General features: G+C 37.6%; 1 protein-coding gene across 3 annotated transcripts in view; it reads right to left on the reverse strand.

Moving 5' to 3' along the window:
• The window catches only part of LOC147004668 (uncharacterized), a 128054-nt gene that overhangs the window by 53783 nt on the left and 54245 nt on the right, over positions 1-20026 (reverse strand). For 2 of the 3 annotated variants that reach the window (XR_015047091.1, XM_085837667.1), the window contains exons 3-4: positions 12084-12251; positions 9961-10152 (exon numbers count right to left, since the gene is read on the reverse strand). Coding sequence is in view for 1 of the 3 variants with exons in the window: in XM_085837667.1 (XP_085693793.1) it covers positions 9961-10152; positions 12084-12251 (360 nt within the window). In the remaining 2 variants the exon portion in view is untranslated. Of the gene's footprint in view, positions 1-9960; positions 10153-12060; positions 12252-20026 lie in introns of all 3 variants that reach the window. The other variant, XR_015047092.1, reaches the window with a different exon arrangement.

The following is a 20026-nucleotide window of genomic DNA, read 5'->3' on the forward strand; positions in this document are numbered from 1 at the left end:
TATGAACAACTTCTTTTTAATAAAGAAGCCAGAAATAAATCATGGAAATAAGAAAGCATTTTCAACAAATGGTGCGGATCTAATTGGATACCCACATTTACAATAAATGCAAATAGATCCATATTTATTATACTGCATAAAACTCAAGTCTAAGTGGATCAAAGACCTTAACATAAAACCAGATACGCTGGACCTGGATAAAAGAGGAGGTCGGGAATAGGCTAGTATGTATTGGTACAAGAGACCACTTCCTGAACAAAACACCAATAATAATAGCACAGGCATTAAGAACAACAATTAATAAATGAAACCTCATGAAACTGAAAAGCTTCTTTAAGACAAAGGACACTGTCAATAGGACAAAAGAGCAGCCTATAGAGTGGGAGAGTACATTTTTTAACCAACTCCACATCTGATAGAGGGCTAATATCTGAAATACATAAAGAACTCACAAAATTACACAATAACAAATCAAATAGTCCAATTAAAATGGCATACACTTTTAAATAGAGAATTTTCCATAGAAAAATTTCAAACGTCTGAGAAACACTTAAAGAAATGTTCAACATCCTTAGCCATCAGACCAAAGCAAATCAAACCTCATTTGATATTCCATCTAACACCTGTCAGAATAGGTAAGGTCAATAACACAAATGACAGCTTATACCAGGGAAGGGAAAGATGGGGATCGAGGGGAATATTCTCTCACTGCTGATGTGAGTGAAAACTTGTATAGCCAGTATGGAAAGCGATATGGTGGGACGTCAGAAAATTGGGAAGAGATCTACCTCAAGACCCAGGTATACCACTCCTGGTCATATACACAAAGGATGTTCCATCCTGCTACAAGGACACTTGCTCAACCGTATTCGTTGCTTCTCTATTCATAATTTCCAGAGACTGGAAACATCCTAGATGTTCCTCAATTGAACAATGGATAAAGAATATGTTGTTCATGTACACAATGTAATATTACTTACCTAGGGTAGAAACAAAATAGGACTGCCCCCACACCCAAAATAAAGGAAACAGTTCTTAATTATAGTCTACTATACTTAATAGATTGGTGCTATGATTAATCATCATCAGACTGCCTCTCTTCTGCAGCAGATGGGAGCAGGTGCAAAGACAAACAGCATGAAATTATGTAGAGAAAATGAGAAAGAGTCTAAATCAGAGTTTTCCTTTTGGCCACTACCCTTGGAACTGGGGGATTGCCATGGAAGACTGGCAGGGAATATTATAGGAGTCAAGGGGATTGAAGACACCAGGAGAACATGTCCCACTGAATCAACTAATTAGGGCTAATATGAGCTCACAGAGATTGAAGACACAAGAAGGGAATCAGCAAAAGGTATTCTGCTACTCTGCATACATGTTTAAGCTACTATCCTGTTTTCTTAAAGTATATCATTAAATTTTATTTATTTGTATAAGTACAATTTTATCCGATATTTTATTTATTTGCATTTCAAATGTTATTCCCTTTCCCGGTTTCTCCTCCAAAGACCTCTTATCCCATCCTCCCTCCCCTTGCTTCTATGAGGGTGCTCACTCACCTGCCCACCCACTTCAGCCTCCCAGCCCTGGTATTCCTCTACACTGGGGCATCAAGCCTTCCCAAGACCAAGGAACGGCCTCTCCTCCCATTGATGCTAGACAATGCCATACTCAGCTACATATGTGGCTGGAGCCATGGGACCTGGCATGTGTGCTTTTTGGTTTGTGGTTTAGTTCCTGAGAGCTCTAGGTTGTTAATATTTTTGTTCTTCTTATGGAGTTGCAAACCCCTTCAGGTCCTTCAGTCCTTTCTCTAACTCATTCATTGTGGACCTCATGCTCAGTTCAATGGTGGCCTGGGGGCACCACCTCTGTATTTCCAGGGCTCAGAAAGAGCCTGTCAGGAGACAGCTATATCAGGCTCCTGTCAGCAAGCACTTTTTGGCATCTGCAATAGTGTCTGGGTTTGGTGTCTGTATATGGGATGGATCCCCAGGTGGGGCAGGCTCTGGGTGAACTTTCCTCTGTATTTCCTTCCATGAGTATTTTGTTCCCCCTTCTGAGAAGGACTTAAGCATCCACACTTTGGTCTTACTTCTTCTTGAGCTTCACATGGTCTGTGAATTTTATCTTGAGAACTTCTGGGGAAATCACCTTCACTGACCTCAATCTGTGTAGATCTCAAGAGCAATAGTGACAAAAACTGCATGGTATTGGTACAGAGACAGGCAGGAAGATCAGTGGAATAGAATTGAAGATCCAGAAATGAACCTACACACCTATGGTCACTTGATCTTTGAAAAAGGAGCTAAAGCCATCCAGTGAAAAAATGACAACACTTTCAACAAATGGTGGTGGTTCAACTGGAGGTCAGCATGTAGAAGAATACAAATTGATTCATTCTTATCTCCTTGTACAAAGCTCAACTCCAAGTGAAAGAAGGACATCCATATAAAACCAGATACACTGAAATTAATAGAAGAGAAAGTAGAAAAGAGCCTCAAGCACATGGGTACAGTGGAAAATTTCCTGAGTAGAACACCAATGGCTTATGTCTTAAAATCAAGAATCTACAAATGGGACCACATAAATTTGCAAAGTTTCTGTAAGGCAAAGGACACTGTCAATAAGAAAATGACAACCAACAGATTGGGAAAAGATTTTCACCAATCGTACATCCGAAAGAGGGCTAATATCCAATATATACAAAGAACATAAGCAGTTAGACTCCAGAGAACCAGATAAGCCAATACAAATTGGAAAGGAAGAAGTCAAAATATCACTTTTTGCAGTTGATATGATAGTATATATAAGTGACCCTAAAAATTCCACCAGAGAACTCCTAAGCCTGATAAACAGCTTCAGTGAAGTAGCTGGATATAAAATTAACTCAAACAAATCAATGGCCTTTCTCTACACAAAGGATAAACAGGCTGAGTAAGAAATTAGGGAAACAACACCCTTCTCAATAGTCACAAATAATATAAAATACCTTGGCGTGACTCTAACTAAGGAAGTGAAAGATCTCTATGATAATAACTTCAAGTCTCTGAAGAAAGAATTTAATGAAGATCTCAGAAGATGGAAAGATCTCCCATGCTCATGAATTGGCAGGATCAAGATAGTAAAAATGGCTGTCTTGCAAAAGCAATGTACAGAGTCAATGCAATCCCCATCAAAATTCCAACTCAATTCTTCAATGAATTAGAAAGGGCAATCTGCAAATTCATCTGGAATAACAAAAAAACCTAGGATAACAAAAACTCTTCTCAAGGATAAAAGAATCTCTGGTGGAATCACCATGCTGACCTAAAGCTGTACTACAGAGCAATTGTGATAAAAACTTCATGGTACTGGTTTAGTGAGAGGCAACAAGACCAATGGAATAGAATTGAAGACCCAGAAATAAACCCACACACCTATGGTCACTTGATCTTTGACAAGGGAGCAAAAACCATCCAGTGGAAAAAAGACAGCATTTTCAACAAATGGTGCTGGCACACTGGTGGTTTTCATGTAAAAGAATGCAAATCTATCCATTCCTATCTCCTTGTACTAAGCTCAAATCTAAGTGGATTAAGGAACTCCACATAAAACCAGAGACACTGAAATATATAGAGGAGAACATAGGGAAAAGCCTCGAAGATATGGGTACAGGGGAAAAATTCCTGAATAGAACAGCAATGGCTTGTGCTATAAGATCAAAAATCGACAAATGGGACCTCATAAAATTGCAAAGCTTCGGCAAGGTAAAAGACACTGTTAGTAAGACAAAATGGCCACCAACAGATTGGGAAAGGATCTTTACCTATTCTAAATCAGATAGGGGACTAATATCCAATATATATAAAGAATTCAAGAAGGTGGACTCCAGAAAATCAAATAACCTCATTAAAAATTGGGGCTCAGAGCTAAACAAAGAATTCTCACCTGAGGAATTCTGAATGGCTGAAAAGCACCTGCAAAAATGTTCAACATCCTTAATCATCAGGGAAATGCAAATCAAAACAACTCTGAGACTCCACCTCACACCAGTCAGAATGGCTAAGATCAAAAATTCAGGTGACAGCAGATGCTGGCGAGGATATGGAGACAGAGTAACACTCCTCCATTGTTGGTGGGATTGCAAGCTTGTACAAACACTCTGGAAATCAGTCTGGCAGTTCCTCAGAAAATTGGACATAGTACTACCAGAGGATCCAGCAATACCTCTCCTGGGCATATATCCAGAAGTTATTCCAACCAGTAAGTAGGACACATGCTTCACTATGTTCATAGCAGCCTTATTTATAATAGCCAGAAGCTGGAAAGAACCCAGATGCCCCTCAACAGAGGAATGGATACAGAAAATGTGGTACATTTACACAATGGAGTCTACTCAGCTATTAAAAAGAATGAATTCATGAAATTCCTAGGCAAATGGTTGGACCTGGAGGGCATCATCCTGAGTGAGGTAACCCAATCACAAAAGAACTCACATGATATGTACTCACTGATAAGTGGATATTAGCCCAGAAACTTAGAATACCCAAGATATAAGATACAATTTGCTAAACACATGAAACTCAAGAAGAACAAAGACCAAAGTGTGGGCACTTTGCCCCTTCGTAGAATTGGGAACAAAACACCCATGGAAGGAGTTACAGAGACACAGTTTGGAGCTGAGACGAAAGGATGGACCATCTAGAGACTGCCATATCCAGGGATCCATCCCATAATCACCCTCCAAATGCTGACATCATTGCATATACACTAGCAAGATTTCGCTGAAAGGACCCAGATACAGCTGTCTCTTGTGAGACTATGCAGGGGCCTAGCAAACACAGAAGTGGATGCTCACAGTCAGCTATTGGATGGATCACAGGGCCCCCAATGGAGGAGCTAGAGAAAATAACCAGGGAGCTAAAGGGATCTGCAACCCTATAGGTGGAACAACAATATGAACTAACCAGTAACCCTGGAGCTCTCGTGTCTCTAGATGCATATGTATGAGAAGATGGCCTAGTCAGCCATCAGTGGAAAGAGAGGCCCATTGGTCGTGCAAACTTTTTCTGCCTCAGTACAGGGGAAAGCCAGGGCCAAGAAGTATGAGTGGGTTGGTGGGGGGGCGGGTGGGGGACTTTTGGGATAGCATTGGAAATGTAAATGAAATAAATACTTAATAAAAAAAACAAAATAAAAAAACCAAAAAATAAAAATAAAAATGTCAATAAAAATTTAAAAAAAAATGGGGTAGAGTGCTAAAAAAAAAAAGGCTTCTCAACTGAAGAATACCAAATGGCTGAGAAGTACCTAAAGAAATGTTCAACATCCTTAGTCATCAGGGAAATGCAAATCAAAACACCTCTGAGGTTCAACCTCATACCACTCAGAATGGCTAAGATAAAAAACTCAGGTGATAGCAGATGCTGGCAAGAATGTGGAGAAAGAGGAACACTCCTCCATTTTGGGTGGAATTGCAAGCTGGTACAACTCTGGAAATCAATCTGGTGGTTCCTCAGAAAATTGGGCATAATTCTATCTGAGGACCCAGCTATACCACTCCTGGGTATATACCCAAAAGATGCTCCAACTTATAATAAGGATACATGTACTACTATGTTCATAACTTCATTATTTCTAATAGCCAGAAGCTGGAAACAAGCCAGATGTCCTTCAACCGAGAAATGGATACAGAAAATGTGGTACATTTATATAATTGAGTACTACTTAGCTATTACAAGCAATGAATTCATGAAATTCTTAGGCAAATGGATGGATCTGGAGTATATCATCCTGAGTGAGGTAACCTAATCACAAAAGAACACACATGATATGCACACATTGATAAGTGGATATTAGCCTGAAAGCTCATAATATTACCCTTTTTGTGTGTGTGTGTGTGGGGGGTTTGAGATGGTTCTCTGACTCATTTTCCTACTCTTGGGACCCATTTCTTCCTACTGAAATGTCTTTTCAAAATTGAAATTTCTTACTGAAAAAAAAGAAAGAAAGAATAGCATGTTTCACAGAATAACTTTCATTCAGAAATGGGGATGAAATGAATCTGTAAAGCCACACTGCAATTATCTTTCCCTCAGATGGTACCTCTCTTTCAAATGCTCTCAAAGTTGGGTCTTTAGAACAGTTTTAAGATCTTGAAAAAGCATTGGAAATTCTCACAAGGCAAACAAAATATATTGAATCAAATTAAAAAGATAAGCTTGGCCAGAACTACATTTTTAGTAAATTCTTTTTGTGAGCACTCAATATTCTTTCCTGGAGAACACACCAAAAGTACCCTGAGAAGTAACTGATATTGTCAAACATTTTCTTTGGTCAACCTTATTCTACCTCAATAAAATATATACTCATATTCTTATCTAATTTGTCTCTATGGAAATTTATTCTATATAAATTACAAAATTCAGAATAGGTCTTAGAACACTTTCTAGCACAAGTTAAGGTGCTAATGTATTTATGATTATGATGATTAATGGTAATGTTATTCTCCAAATAAAATCAAATTTAGCTTACAAATGTTTTAATTTGAAGGAAAAATAAACATTGCCCTTGGTTTTTTAATATCATGAAGCAGCAAAATTTTATCCCAGGATCTTCTTCGATTTTGCCCTGATTCAGCTTTCTTATTTATAAAATATATTGTAATTTAATTAAATTATCACACATTTTAAATACTTATAACATCTCCACTTTCCTGAAATGATGCTACCAAACAATCATTTGTGTAAACTTACAAGCATTTTTCAGAATGATGTATTTTAAAATATGCCTTTGGTGGGAATTTATTCTTAAAATACCAAATTATTACAAAAATAGAAAAAAGAAAGCCTGGGGCAATGTCGTTGTGGCTTAATAAGTCTGCCACTTATGTCACTTGACATGATCATAAATAGTAATTACCTTAAAGAAAGGCACTAAATAGTCACATCTCCTATTTTGAAAGCTTAATGTTTTCTTGTCAGCGCTGGCATGAAACATTGGCACTTACATGGGAATAGTCTCTAAAGGGAAGTAGATTTCATTTCATCTACACAAATGATTCAAAGAAAATAGACTTGAGTCTAGAAAATTACAGTACAAAATTAATTTCTAAAATTAACAGTTTAAGTACTGTGAAATATACCAAGGACTGAGAATTTCATTTTAATTTTGTTTTTCAATTTTTTAAGACAGGGTTTCTCTGTCCAGGCCTGGTTGTCCTAGACCTGGTTTTATAGATGAGGAGAATTAAATTTGATAAATTTAAAAACAGTGCAAACTTTATCTGCCTTAGTACAGGGGAACGCCAGGGCCAAGAAGTGGGAGTGGATGGGTGGGGTAGCGGGTGGGGGACTTTTGGAATAGCACTGGAAATGTAAATGAAATAAATACCTAGTTAAAAAAATAAAATTTAAAAAAATCTATTAAAAAAAATAGAAGGGCTGGTGAGATGGCTCAGTGGGTAAGAGCACCCGACTGCTCCTCCAAAGGTCCGAAGTTCAAATCCCAGCAACCACATGGTGGCTCACAACCATCGGTAACAAGATCTGACTCTGTCTTCTGGAGTGTCAGAAGACAGCTACAGTGTACTTACATATAATAAATAAATAAATCTTTAAAAAAAATAGAAGAGGCCAAACTACAGAATGTGAGGGAAAAAAAACCCAACAATTCTATGTGTTCTTTTAATTTTTTTCTTAGTTATTAATATTTCATCTGATTTTTCAATCTCTTTTAAGTAAAACATACATAGACAATGTTGCTAATTGAGCACTTAAATATGTTAAAATGCAATGTCATAGATAACACAAGACAAGAATTTTTGTCAAGTTTTTGTGTTTTAGTTGTGAGCCTAGCCCTGTATTTCCTCATATGGTACCAAAGCTTTACCAATGCATTGCTTGGGCTGAGTCCAGAACATTTCTCTGTAACTATCCCCAAGTCTAGACCAGGAATTATCTAACCTCCATACACTCTAATCTTCTGCAAGCCTGGACTTTGAAGGATTCATTTTCCAGCCTCCATCTGCTAACCTACCCCTATAATGCTTCAACCTCCAAGACTTACTGCTGAATAACCTCACTCTTTCTGGCTCTTTTGTAACTGTGGCTGGCTGGTTTAACTTCATTCGGCCTCAAACTCTTCTCTGAGTTGACTAAGTCAAATTGGATTCTGTTAACTTCTGACTAAATTGCTCTGCTTAGAAAACAAGGTCCTGAACTCTGCAAATCGAATTGAACTTGTTGAGAGCTTTTGGTGTGGCTGGCTTCTAGGAATTTGACATTTGTCAGTGTGTCCAGAGAAGAAAGTAGGCTCAGATAAGAATTTTAGAAACAGTGACCATTGGGTTTTGTTTACTACTTTGCTGAATTATACCTTATGTGATCTCTTTGCTTGCTACTTTACTTAATCATTACCTTGTGTGATCCCTTTGCTTACAAAATTTATTTAATTACTATCTTATGTGATCTTCTTGGTTACTACTTCTCTTGGTTACTTTGTCTTTGATCTAAAAACTTACCATGTTGTTTGGATGGACCTAGAATGATGTAAAAGCAAGCTGGAGAGACTTAAAGCTGCTTCAGCCTCAGTTCTGTCTGTATTCATGGTATAATTGTGTCTGTTTTCCTTTGGCAATCCTCACTCCCTCTCTTGATACCCTGTTGATTGACTGAACTGGCTTGGTAGGCACTGATTACATTGACTACAGGAACTGAACAGAATTGAGTGGAACTGCACAAACTGAAATGCATTCAAATAATGGACAGAACGGATATGTAATTTGTCACCCAGCCTGGGACTAAGGAGAATGCTACTGAAAGTCCATCTGGCCCCTTCTTAGAATTGGGAACAAAACACCCATGGAAGGAGTTACCGAGACAAAGTTTGGAGCTGAGACAAAAGGATGGACCATATAGAGACTGCCATATCCAGGGATCCATCCCATAATCAGCTTCCAAACGCTGACACCATTGCATACACTAGCAAGATTTTTAAAAATATTTTTTATTACGTATTTTCCTCAATTACATTTCCAATGCTATCCCAAAAGTCCCCCATACCCTCTCCGCCCCCACTCCCCTACCCACCCTTCCACTTTTTGGCCCTGGCGTTCCCTTGTACTGGGGCGATGACACCATTGCACACACTAGCAAGCGTTTGCTGAAAGGACCCTGATATAGCTGTCTCTTGTGAGACTAGGCTGGGGCCTAGCAAACACAGAAGTGGATACTCATAGTCAGCTATTGGATGTATCACAGGGCCCCCAATGGAGGAGCTAGAGAAAGCACCCAAGGAGCTAAAGGGATCTGCAACCCTATAGTTGTAACAACAAGATGAACTAACCAGTACCCCAGAGCTCTTGTCTCTAGCTGCATATGTATCAAAAGATGGCCTAGTCGGCCATCACTGGAAAGAGAGGCCCATTGGACACTAGCAAGATTTTACTGAAAGGACCCAGATATAGCTGTCTCTTGTGAGACTATGCCAGGGCCTAGCAAACACAGAAGTGGATGCTCACAGTCAGCTATTGGATGGATCACAGGGCTCCCAATGGAGGAGCTAGAGAAAGTACCCAAGGAGCTAAAGGGATCTGCAACCCTATAGTTGGAAGAACCTTATGAACTAACCAGTACCCTGGAGATCTTGACTCTAGCTGCATATGTATCAAAAGATGGCCTAGTTGGCCATCACAGGAAAGAGAGGCCCATTGGACATGCAAACTTTATATGCCCCAGTACAGGGGAAGGCGAGGGCCAAAAAAATGGGAATGGGTGGGTAGGGAAGTGGGGGGAGGGTATGGGGGACTTTTGGGATAGCATTGGAAATGTAATTGAGGAAAATACCTAATAAAAAATATTAAAAAAAAAAAGAAAAAGAAAATAGCCTTCTTCTACTGCCTGAATTCACACAGGAGAAAAAGGTTTTCACTGCAGGTCTGCAGCACACCCAGATCGTTGTCCTGCCTCCAGCCCTTACCTTTCCCAGCTTTGCCAAGAGAGCACTGTGTCCTCCCACATTTTCCACTCCACTGCTCTGCCAGGTTGAATGGCCAGACTTCCAAACAGGCCATCTAAAGGCTCATTTAACATGTCTCTCTTATTTGCAGTCTGAGACGTCATTGTCAGATCCCCTGGGCATGCCATTCTTAAATTTGGTTTGATTCTTACTCTGTTTCATAAAAAAAAAAAAAAAAAAAAAGATGAGTCAAACTTATCTGCTTGCTGTTCACCCATAACTCAGTCTTAACACAGGGATTTCTAAACTAGTGCTGCTCTCAAAAGCCCTGCACCTGCAGCTAGAAGCTGAACACTGCTGGAAAAGTCCCACCTCCAGTAATGAATCAAAATGACACCAAACAGTAGTCTGCTTGATCAAATACAAGCTGCTCTTAAAGGGACACAAGCAGTTTCTCATTTTCTCTGCTAAGGAAGCTGATGGCTAGTTCTGCTACAAAATATCTGTGCCTTGAGAATTTGATTCAGTGGAAAGTACATAGTTATTTCTTGAAATTACAGCTAAAGTAAATAAAGTTTTGTCTGTTTGTTTTAAATATATTGATGTATGTGGCTACTGCATGTCTAGTTTTGACTGGTCTCAAATATTTACGTTAATTTGTTCTTCATATCTTGATTATAAAATATTAATTTATAATTTATGATACATGGTTAATAACCTAAAATATCAGTAACAGATCCTTGGTTTAAAACAACTCAGGGTTAAAGCTATCCTGGGCAGCAACACATGGCATGAGTCAGACAAAGTCTCTAAAGATACTTTTCCATTGGGTTAATATTTGTTCTAGAACCAGACTTTAAAAGTTAGGACATAAAATTATTTCTTTAATGGGGTAATAAATCTGTACTTTCGTTCATTTATATTCAAGAACTTTTGTTGCTAGCTGCCAAACTTTGTAACATGAAAATAATACATGTGGTACTGAGTTTAGAAACGTTGGATTTTTAAAAACTTTAATATTTTTTTTGACAATTGGTTTTGTTTTTTAAATAATATGGTTATTCTCTATGACTTGAGTCTTTAAAAATGGATACTTTATTTTGATATTGGAGAATGAACTTAAAGTTCTAGGTAAATATATATAAAACTATGGGACATTTTAAAATTTATTAAATAATTAAATATATTTGTTGGTGTGATGTTTACAATAAAAAAGATTTTTATTCGACAACCACAATGAGGTTCTAAACCTATGGGGAGGGACAACTTAATGGAAAAAGCTCAAGCAGTCCCTATGATGATGGCTATAAACCTGATGATAAAAAATAGTAGATATTTTAACAAAAGGTCTTAAAATGAAAAAAAAAGGGCTACAGTTCCTGTCAAGAAAAACTGTAAAAATCTGACACAGGAAAAACAATGATCCATAGTCAAACAAGATACTGCAGCTTAAAGAGGAAACCCTTCTTGCTCAGAGCCATCATAGTCCCAGTTTGCAAAAAACTAAGACATTAAAAGTTAAAAGTCACTGGCTTTTAAATCTACTCCCCCCTTTCAGTTTGCCTGAGTTTTGGCCAGGCTCTAGTAGTCCAAAGAGAGATAAGAGTTCTCTCAGCAAGTATTCTGCCATTTTAACTTTGTCCTGTCCTGATACTGGTTTCAGTCTAAACTAAATCTTACAGAAATCTGTCGTGTTTTAAGTCACCTTATGGAATATGTCTTTGGGTGAAAAAGTTTTATTTTAATATTAGAAGACCTTCAGTTCAAAAGTGAATCTTAAGACTTAAACGTAACAGGGATTGATAGGCTAAAACGGATACAGTTAATTAACTAAGCTTTAGTCTCCTGCTTTATGCTTGCAAGGCACACTTTAGAGCAGATAACTAAAAGCCAACAAAGATGGTTTAACTCGGATATCCTAGGTAAATACTGCCCCTCACACCTATCAGAGATTTGCTGAATAGGGCATCTAATATTCTTAAGCTTTCCCTGATGGACAGAAACTCACAAATCCTAACAGTGACTCCCCAAGGTCTCCAACAAGAGATGGTCACAATGACTACGGATACCACCTAAATTGTGGTATAATAACCACTTGGCATAATTGCCCCAATTCTTCACCTGTTGACAGGGCCTGGCCTGACCTGTGGACAAACAGGATAACTGGAGAATGATTGCCACATGTTGCTTTAGACAAGGTGAGGTCAGTTTCTCTCATGTTCCTCTTCCACGGGAAAAGCCTCTTCATCTTCTGGGTTTGATGTTCAGACTGCCCCTGCCCTATGGGCCAGAGATGCAGGATCCTGGAGCAACTGTTTGGGTAATGGAATATACACCAGTCTTTGTCATTTCAACTTATCCTTCTTCAAATTCTCTGATTGCATTGATGGCTACTTGTAGATTAACAGCTAGACAACAGGCAACTAGCTCCTTATACCTAGGTAATCCAATACTGTGTTAGTGCATTGGTTAAAACTTGCTTTGTAATAACTGCTCTCAATAATAACTACTCATGTCTCTGACAAATGATTAGATGGAAAGAAAAAGGTTCAATGTCTATGGAAGTTCTGAGTGTTCTAAGCCATATATAGGTCTGAGGATATCATAGCTAAGGTACCTTCTGAGGGTGTGAAAATTATGTAAGGTGTATAGATGCAAGTTGTAGAAGTATAATAAAGTGATTTAAAGTATCTAAAAATGTATAATGTTTCAGAATTATTTCCCTCATTTGTGTTAAAATTTTAATATTGCTCAATAGAGATTTGATAACCTAATGGAACAATTAATATAAACATTCAGTCTCAAGGTCAAGATTTTGAATTCCCTTTGGTTGTCTTCTGATATAGGCCTACAGGTGCTTCTTATCATGCCAAGAACATCTCTGTTCAATCTGTGTATGTAGCCCTCTAGACTAAGAAAAGAATGTTCTCTGCCTTTTGACCCAAACCTATAGTTTTACTAAGTCTCAAGAGGCATGAGTTTACTTCTGCTGTATTACAGACACATGCTATATAGTTTTTCTAAAGTATGCATTTCAATACTGAGGTAAATTACTAATGTACACCCTTTTGTAAACTAAAGCTCACATAAGGTCATAAGGTTCAGGGAATAAGAGTCTTAAGACTTAGATCTGCCTGCCACAAATCAAATGGACTCCAGATAAGTATACACACTGATCCTTTAAAAATAAGATTTCCGCTTGGTTTTGGGATTTCTTTACTACTACTACTACTACTACTACTACTACTACTACTGATTATTATTACTATTATTTAATCTTCTTTTATAGTCCAGTCATTATCCCCCTTCCACACTACACTCCAACAGTTCCTCATCCTTTTGCTCCTTCCCTGTCTGTTTTTGGGATTTCTTAACTTCTTTCCTTAGTCTATATTTGTCTCAGAAGATTTTTACCTGACTGACTTCCAGGGACCACCTGAGGAGGGCAAACTGCTGACTTCTGACTTGCTGAATGCCCATGATTAACCAGCTCAATCGATATGAAGGTTCCCTGTCTTTCTGCTGGATTGCCTAATCAGATGCTTCTGATAAACGCTCCACTGCCCAGCTTTTGACTTGCATTTCAGACTTCTTGGGCCGCTTTGACAACATCCTAATGCCAGCGGGAATCAGATACAGAAAAAAAAATATGATGTCCATTACCCTGCCTTACAGCTTAGATACTAAGTCAAAAAGGTCGGAGTTTTGGCAATAATAATTCTTAGGTCCCAACTGACCCCTTGGCCAATGACTTGACCTAGGGAAAAAGAACTGATGAATGAATGATTTCATTCAGTTACAAATCATAGTGGGGAGTGACAGGACAGTGTTAGCTACTGCCAGGCTGACCCATGATAGGCTGCAAACTGGCAGTTTGTGAGACTAGGCCTAAATTTCTATTCCCCAGAAATGTGATCCCAGATCCAGGAACCTATGGTCAGCCAATCATAGCAGTCTGCAACCAATCCGAGGACACCATGTTATTTGGACTGAAGTAAGAATAGGTAGCTAGAATGAATAAGCAAACCCTCAGGGTGGTCTCCAGACCCTAGCCAATAGTGGAATTACTCATACCTCTAGTGGTAGAACTAACCACTTAAGGTTAAAAAAAACAAAAAAGACCCATAGCTCCCTCCCTGGAATTCCCCTAACTCACAATAAAAGCTGGGCCCGCAAGCTCACAAGTAATCTCCATTCTAAAATGGAGAGACCCCTGCATGCAGAAAATTCAGGTGAATAAATGCTCTTTACTTTTGCATACTACTTGAGTCTTCAGTATCATTCTTTTTTGATTCTTGGACCCTAACACTCTGACTCTGTCTAGTCATTCTGACTTCCCCTCCAATAGATGTTTGGGATTAAAGATGTGTACTGAAGCCATGTTGTATTCCAGTCAGAGGAGTTAATGTTATGTACTAAAGCATGTCTCTATTCCAGCCCAATCACACAGATTTTAGTCTCTGTAGGTGATCCCTTGCCAGAGTAGCTGTGTTGCTGGATTAACATTCCTTTACATAGCCTTTAACAGCTGAGGCATCTTTTCATTGACACTCTTCAGGGATGTTATAGTTTTGATATTTTTGTAACATGTTTTATAGCAAATTTGCTAGTTTTAGTATTTACATGGAATTTATATATAATACTTATCTATATATAAAATTAGAAGGAAATATAGAAATCTTCAACTAAATTATAATAGAAATTATTAGGAGGCTGAATATATTGGAGAAATAAAAGTATGCTCATCTAAAGTTGATGTCAAAAGAAAGACTTACCGTATTACTGTGTATTCTATTACATGAAATGACATAAAACACAAATTTTTAATTCATATTAACACATACAACATGTAAGATGGAGGGCAGGCTGAGTAGTTAAGATCACTTGCCTACTTGTGGTGGTTTGAATGAGAATGGTCCACATAGGCTCATATCATTGTACACTTAGTCCCCATTTGGTAAACTTTGTGTCGGAAGCATTAGGAGGTGAGGTCTTATTCAAGAAGGTGTGGCCTTGTAGAAGTTGATGTGTCACTGGAAGGTGGGCTTTGAGGTTTCAATTGTCCACCCTAGGCTTAGTCTCTCTCTCTCCCCCCCCCCCCTCTCTCTCTCTCTCTCTCTCTCTCTCTCTCTGTGTCTATCTTTGGGTCAGGATTTAAAGCTATCATGCCTATCTGCCTTGTGCCACACCACCTACCATCATGAAAAAGGACTAGCCCTCTGAAATTATAAACAATCCCCCATTAAATACTTTTCTTTGTGAGACTTGTATTAGTAATGATATCTTTTTCACAGAAAATAGAGCAATATCTAAGAGATCACTTAGTCTTCTAGAGGATCTAGCTTAGTTTCCAGCACTCATATATACTGGCTCACAACTGCCTGTAACTCCATATTCAAGGAGTCTGATGCCATCTTTTGGCCTGCACAATCACCAGTACACACATGGCATGTGTGCATGAAAACATATAAATAAAAATAAAGCTTAAAAATATTCAAATACCAATATAATTGTGATCAGAAACAAAGCTAAAAACTTCACATTTCTTGCATTCAAATTGAATTGAAATAGTTATTAAACCATTATGGTACTTCATTATTCTACATAGACCAATAGAACAAAATTGCACCTTCCAAAATATGAGTATGCATTATTAACTAAATTTTAATGCAAATTGATAAAATATAAAATAGAGAAAAGATTGTCTTTCTTTAAATGGTGCTGAGAAAAGTGGATACCCACCACAAAACCAAAACAAAACAAATTGTACTAGCCTCATAACACATATGATATATAACTTAGCATGAGTTAGAGATCGAAAGTTATGCTTTTGACTCATATAACTCAAGTAAAGTAATAACAACATTGCAACAGAACAAAATTAAATATAATCTTCCCTTGGGTTATATAATCATTTACTTACTGGAGAGTTTACAAAATATTAAAATATGGAAACATATTTTGTGTGGACTTAGCATTATGAATGCTCACTCATATAAAAAGTCTTTTTATGGATATTGAATATTATAACATTTTGTGAAACAGAAGTTCAGTTATTTTCCATGCAAGACCGAGCCATGTACTATAAGGTGGCCACTAAACCTAGCCTTGCATTGTACTCTTTTAAAATTTTCAAAAAATTCTCAAAAATTCTCAGATAATTTTGCGGTTTTGTTACTCTTATTGTTAATATGAATATAAATGAAGCACATTAAGCCAAGAACATTATAGTAGCCAAACATCAATGTTTATAGAAGAAAATAAATTTACTGATGAATTTAACTTGCAAATTTCTGTTCAACAGCTCCTCAAAAGTTAAATTCTATTTATACAAAAAGGCTGGGATCTGAAACCTACCTTTTCATAATGTCTATAAAACTGACTTGCAACTACAAGCAGGTACAAGTGTATAGGTACAAGTGATGGCCCTAAATGTGGAGCATTAATTCAAATAGTGAAAGAATTAGATTGGTCAAATCACCTCAGTTGATTCGCTAAGACCATTTTACTCATTCTACATCTTTCTTCAGTCATAACTTTAGAGCATTTTTTTTTTTACAAAATAAAGATGAACTTTTTTCCTGTGTTGTTCCCTCAGGACAAATCCACTGATAAAATCTAACAAAACTTGAGTGATTGTATACCACATATCAGTACTAAGTATTCTTACAATTTAAATAAATGAATACTACTTATAACCAACTACTAGTTATGGATTTTATTTTATTTTACTTTATTTAAACAACCCCCATCTAATTATTTTGTTCAAAAACAATTTTTATTAGATATTTTCTTCATTTACATTTCAAATGCTATCTCTAAAGTGCCCTATACCCTCCCCCAGCCCTGCTCCCCAACACACCCACTCCTGCTTCCTGGCCCTGGCATTCCCCAGTACTGGGGCATATAATCTTTGCAAGACCAAAGGCCTCTCCTCCCATCGATGGCCTACTAGACCATTCTATGCTACATATGCAACTAGAAACACAAGCTCTCCTGGGTTAGTTCATATTGTTCTTTCTTCTATAGGGTTTCAGACTCCTTTAGATCTTTGGGTACTTTCTCTAGCTCCTTCATTGGGGATGCTGAGTTCCATCAAGTAGATGACTGTGAGCATCCACTTCTTTATTTGCCAGGCACTGGCATAGTCTCACAAGAGACAGCTACATCAGGGTCCTGTCAGCAAAATCTTGCTGGTGTATGCAATGGTGTCTGGGTTTGGTGATTGTTTATGTGATGGATCCCAGGTTGGGGCTGTCTCTGGATGGTCCTTCCTTCTGTCTCAGCTCCAAACTTTGTCTCTGTAACTCCTTCCATGGGTATTTTGTTCCCCATTCTAAGAAGGAGCTAAGTATCCATACTTTTGTCTTCCTTATTCTTGAGTTTCACGTGTTTTGCAAATTGTATCTTGGGTACTCTAAGTTTCTGGGCTAATATCCAAATATCAGTGAGTGCATATCATGTGTGTTCTTTTGTGATTGGGTTACCTCACTCAGGAAGATATCCTCCAGATCCATCAATTTTCCTAAGGATAATAAATAAGAATAATAAATAATGAATAATAAATTCATTAATTTTAATAGCTGAGTAGTACTCCATTGTATAAATGTACCACATTTTATGTATACTTTCTTTTATTGAGGGACATCTGTGTTCTTTCCAGCATCTGGCTATTATAAATAAGGCTTCTATGAACATAGTAGAGCATGCGTACTTATTACCAGTTGGAATATCTTCTGGTATATGCTCAGGAGTGGTATTGCTGAGTCTGCTGGTAGTACTATGTCCAATTTTCTGAGGAACTGCCAGACTGATTTCCTGAGTGGTTGTACCAGCTTGCAATCCCACCAGCAATGGAAGAGTGTTCCTCTTTCTCCACATCCTCTACAGCATCTGCTGTCACTTGAATTTTTGATCTTAGCCATTCTGACTGGTGTGAGGTGTAATCTCAGGGTTGTTTTGATTTGCATTTTCCTGATGATTAAGGATGGTGAACATTTTTTTTTCAAGTGCTTCCAAGCCATTCCATGTTCCTCATTTGAGAATTCTTTGTTTAGCTCTGTAAACCATTTTTAATGGGGTTATTTGATTTTCTGGAGCCAAGTTTCTTGAGTTCTTTGCATATATTGGATATTAGTCCCCTATCTGATTTAGGATTGGTAAAGATCCTTTCCTAATCTGTTGTTGGCCTTTTTGTCTTATTGACAGTGTCTTTTGTCTTATAGAAGCTTTGCAATTTTATGAGATCCCATTTGGTGATTCTTGATCTTACAGAACAAGCCATTGCTGTTCTGTTCAGGAATTTTTCTCCTGTGCGTATATCTTTGAGGCTTTTCCCCACTTTCTCCTCTATAAGATTCAGTGTCTCTGATTTTATGTGGAGTTCCTTGATCCACTTAGACTTGAGCATTTTACAAGGAGATAAGAATCAATCAATTAGCATTCTTCTACATGATAACCACCAGTTGAGGCAGCATCATTTGTTGAAAATGCTGTCTTTTTTCTACTAGATGGTGTTAGCTCCTTGGTCAAAAATCAAGTGATCATAGATGTGTGGATTCATTTCTGAATCGTCATTTCTATTGTATTGATCTACCTGTCTGTCACTGTACCAGTACCATGCAGTTTTTATCACAATTGCTCTGCAGTACAGCTTGAGGTCAGGCATGGTGATCCCACCAGAGGTTCTTTTATTGTTGAGAATAGTTTTTGCTATCCTAGGTTTTTTGTTATTCCAGAGTAATTTGTAAATTGCCCTTTCTAAAATGGTGAAGAATTGAGTTGGAATTTTGATGGGAATTGCATTGAATCTGTAGATTTCTTTCGACAGGATAGCAATTTTTACTATATTAATCCTGCCAGTCCATTAGCATGGGAGATCTTTCCTTCTTTTAAGATCTTCTTTGATTTCTTTCTTCAAAGACTTGAAGTTCTTGTCATACAGATTTTTCACTTCCTTAGAGTCACACCAAGGTATTTTAAGTTATTTGTCACTATTGTCAAGGGTGTTGTTTTCCTACCTGTTTATCCGTTGTGTAGAGAAAGGCACTGATTGGTTTGAGTTAATTTTATATCCAACTACTGCACTGAAGCAGTTTATCAGGTCTAGGGGTTCTCTGGTGGAATTTTTTAGGGTCACTTATATATACTATCATATCATCTACAAATAAAGTGATATTTTGACTTCTTTCGTTCTTCTTTGTATCCCCTTGATCTCCTTTTGTGTCTAATTGCTCTGGCTAGGACTTCAAGTACTATATTGAATAGGTAGGGAGAAAGTGGGCAGCCTTGACTAGTCCCTGATTTTAGTGGGATTGCTTCGAGTTTCTCTCCATTTAGTTTGATGTTGGCTATTGACTTGCTGGATATTGCTTTTATTATGTTTAGGTATGGGCTTTGAATTCCTGATCTTTCTAAGACTTTTATCATGAAGGTGTGTTGGATTTTGTCAAATGCTTTCTCAGCTTCTAAGGAGATGATCATGTGGTTTTTGTTTTTGAGTTTGTTTATAAATTGGATTATGTTGATGGATTTCCATATTTTAAACCATCCCTGCATCCCTGGGATGAAGCCTACTTGATCATGACAGATGATAATTTTTATGTGTTACTGGATTTTGTTTGCAGATTTATGAGTATTTTTGCGTAGATATTCGTAAGGGAAATTGGCCTGAAGTTCTCTTTCTTTATTGGTTCTTTGTGTGCTTTAGGTATCAGAGTAATTGTGGCTTCATAGAATGAATTAGGTAGAATACCTTCTGTTTATATATTGTGGAATAGTTTGAGAAGAATTGGAATGAGCTCTTCTTTGAAGGTCTGATAGATCTCTCCACTAAACCCAACTAACTGTTCCTGGGCTTTTTTAGTTTAGGAAACTATTAGTGACTGTTTCTATTTCCTTAGTGTATATCAGACTGTTTAGATCATTAATCTGATCCTGATTTAACTTTGGTACCTTGTATCTGTCTAGAAAATTGTCCATTTCATCCAGGATTTCCAATTTTGTTGAGTATAGCCTTTTGTAGTTGGATCTGATGATGCTTTGGATTTCCACAGGTTCTGTTGTTATGTCTCCCTTTTCCTTTTTG

Source organism: Mus caroli, unplaced genomic scaffold, assembly GCF_978045245.1.
Source record: "Mus caroli unplaced genomic scaffold, Mus_caroli_1 scaffold_5, whole genome shotgun sequence".
In the NCBI taxonomy this organism is placed as follows: Eukaryota; Metazoa; Chordata; class Mammalia; order Rodentia; family Muridae; genus Mus; species Mus caroli.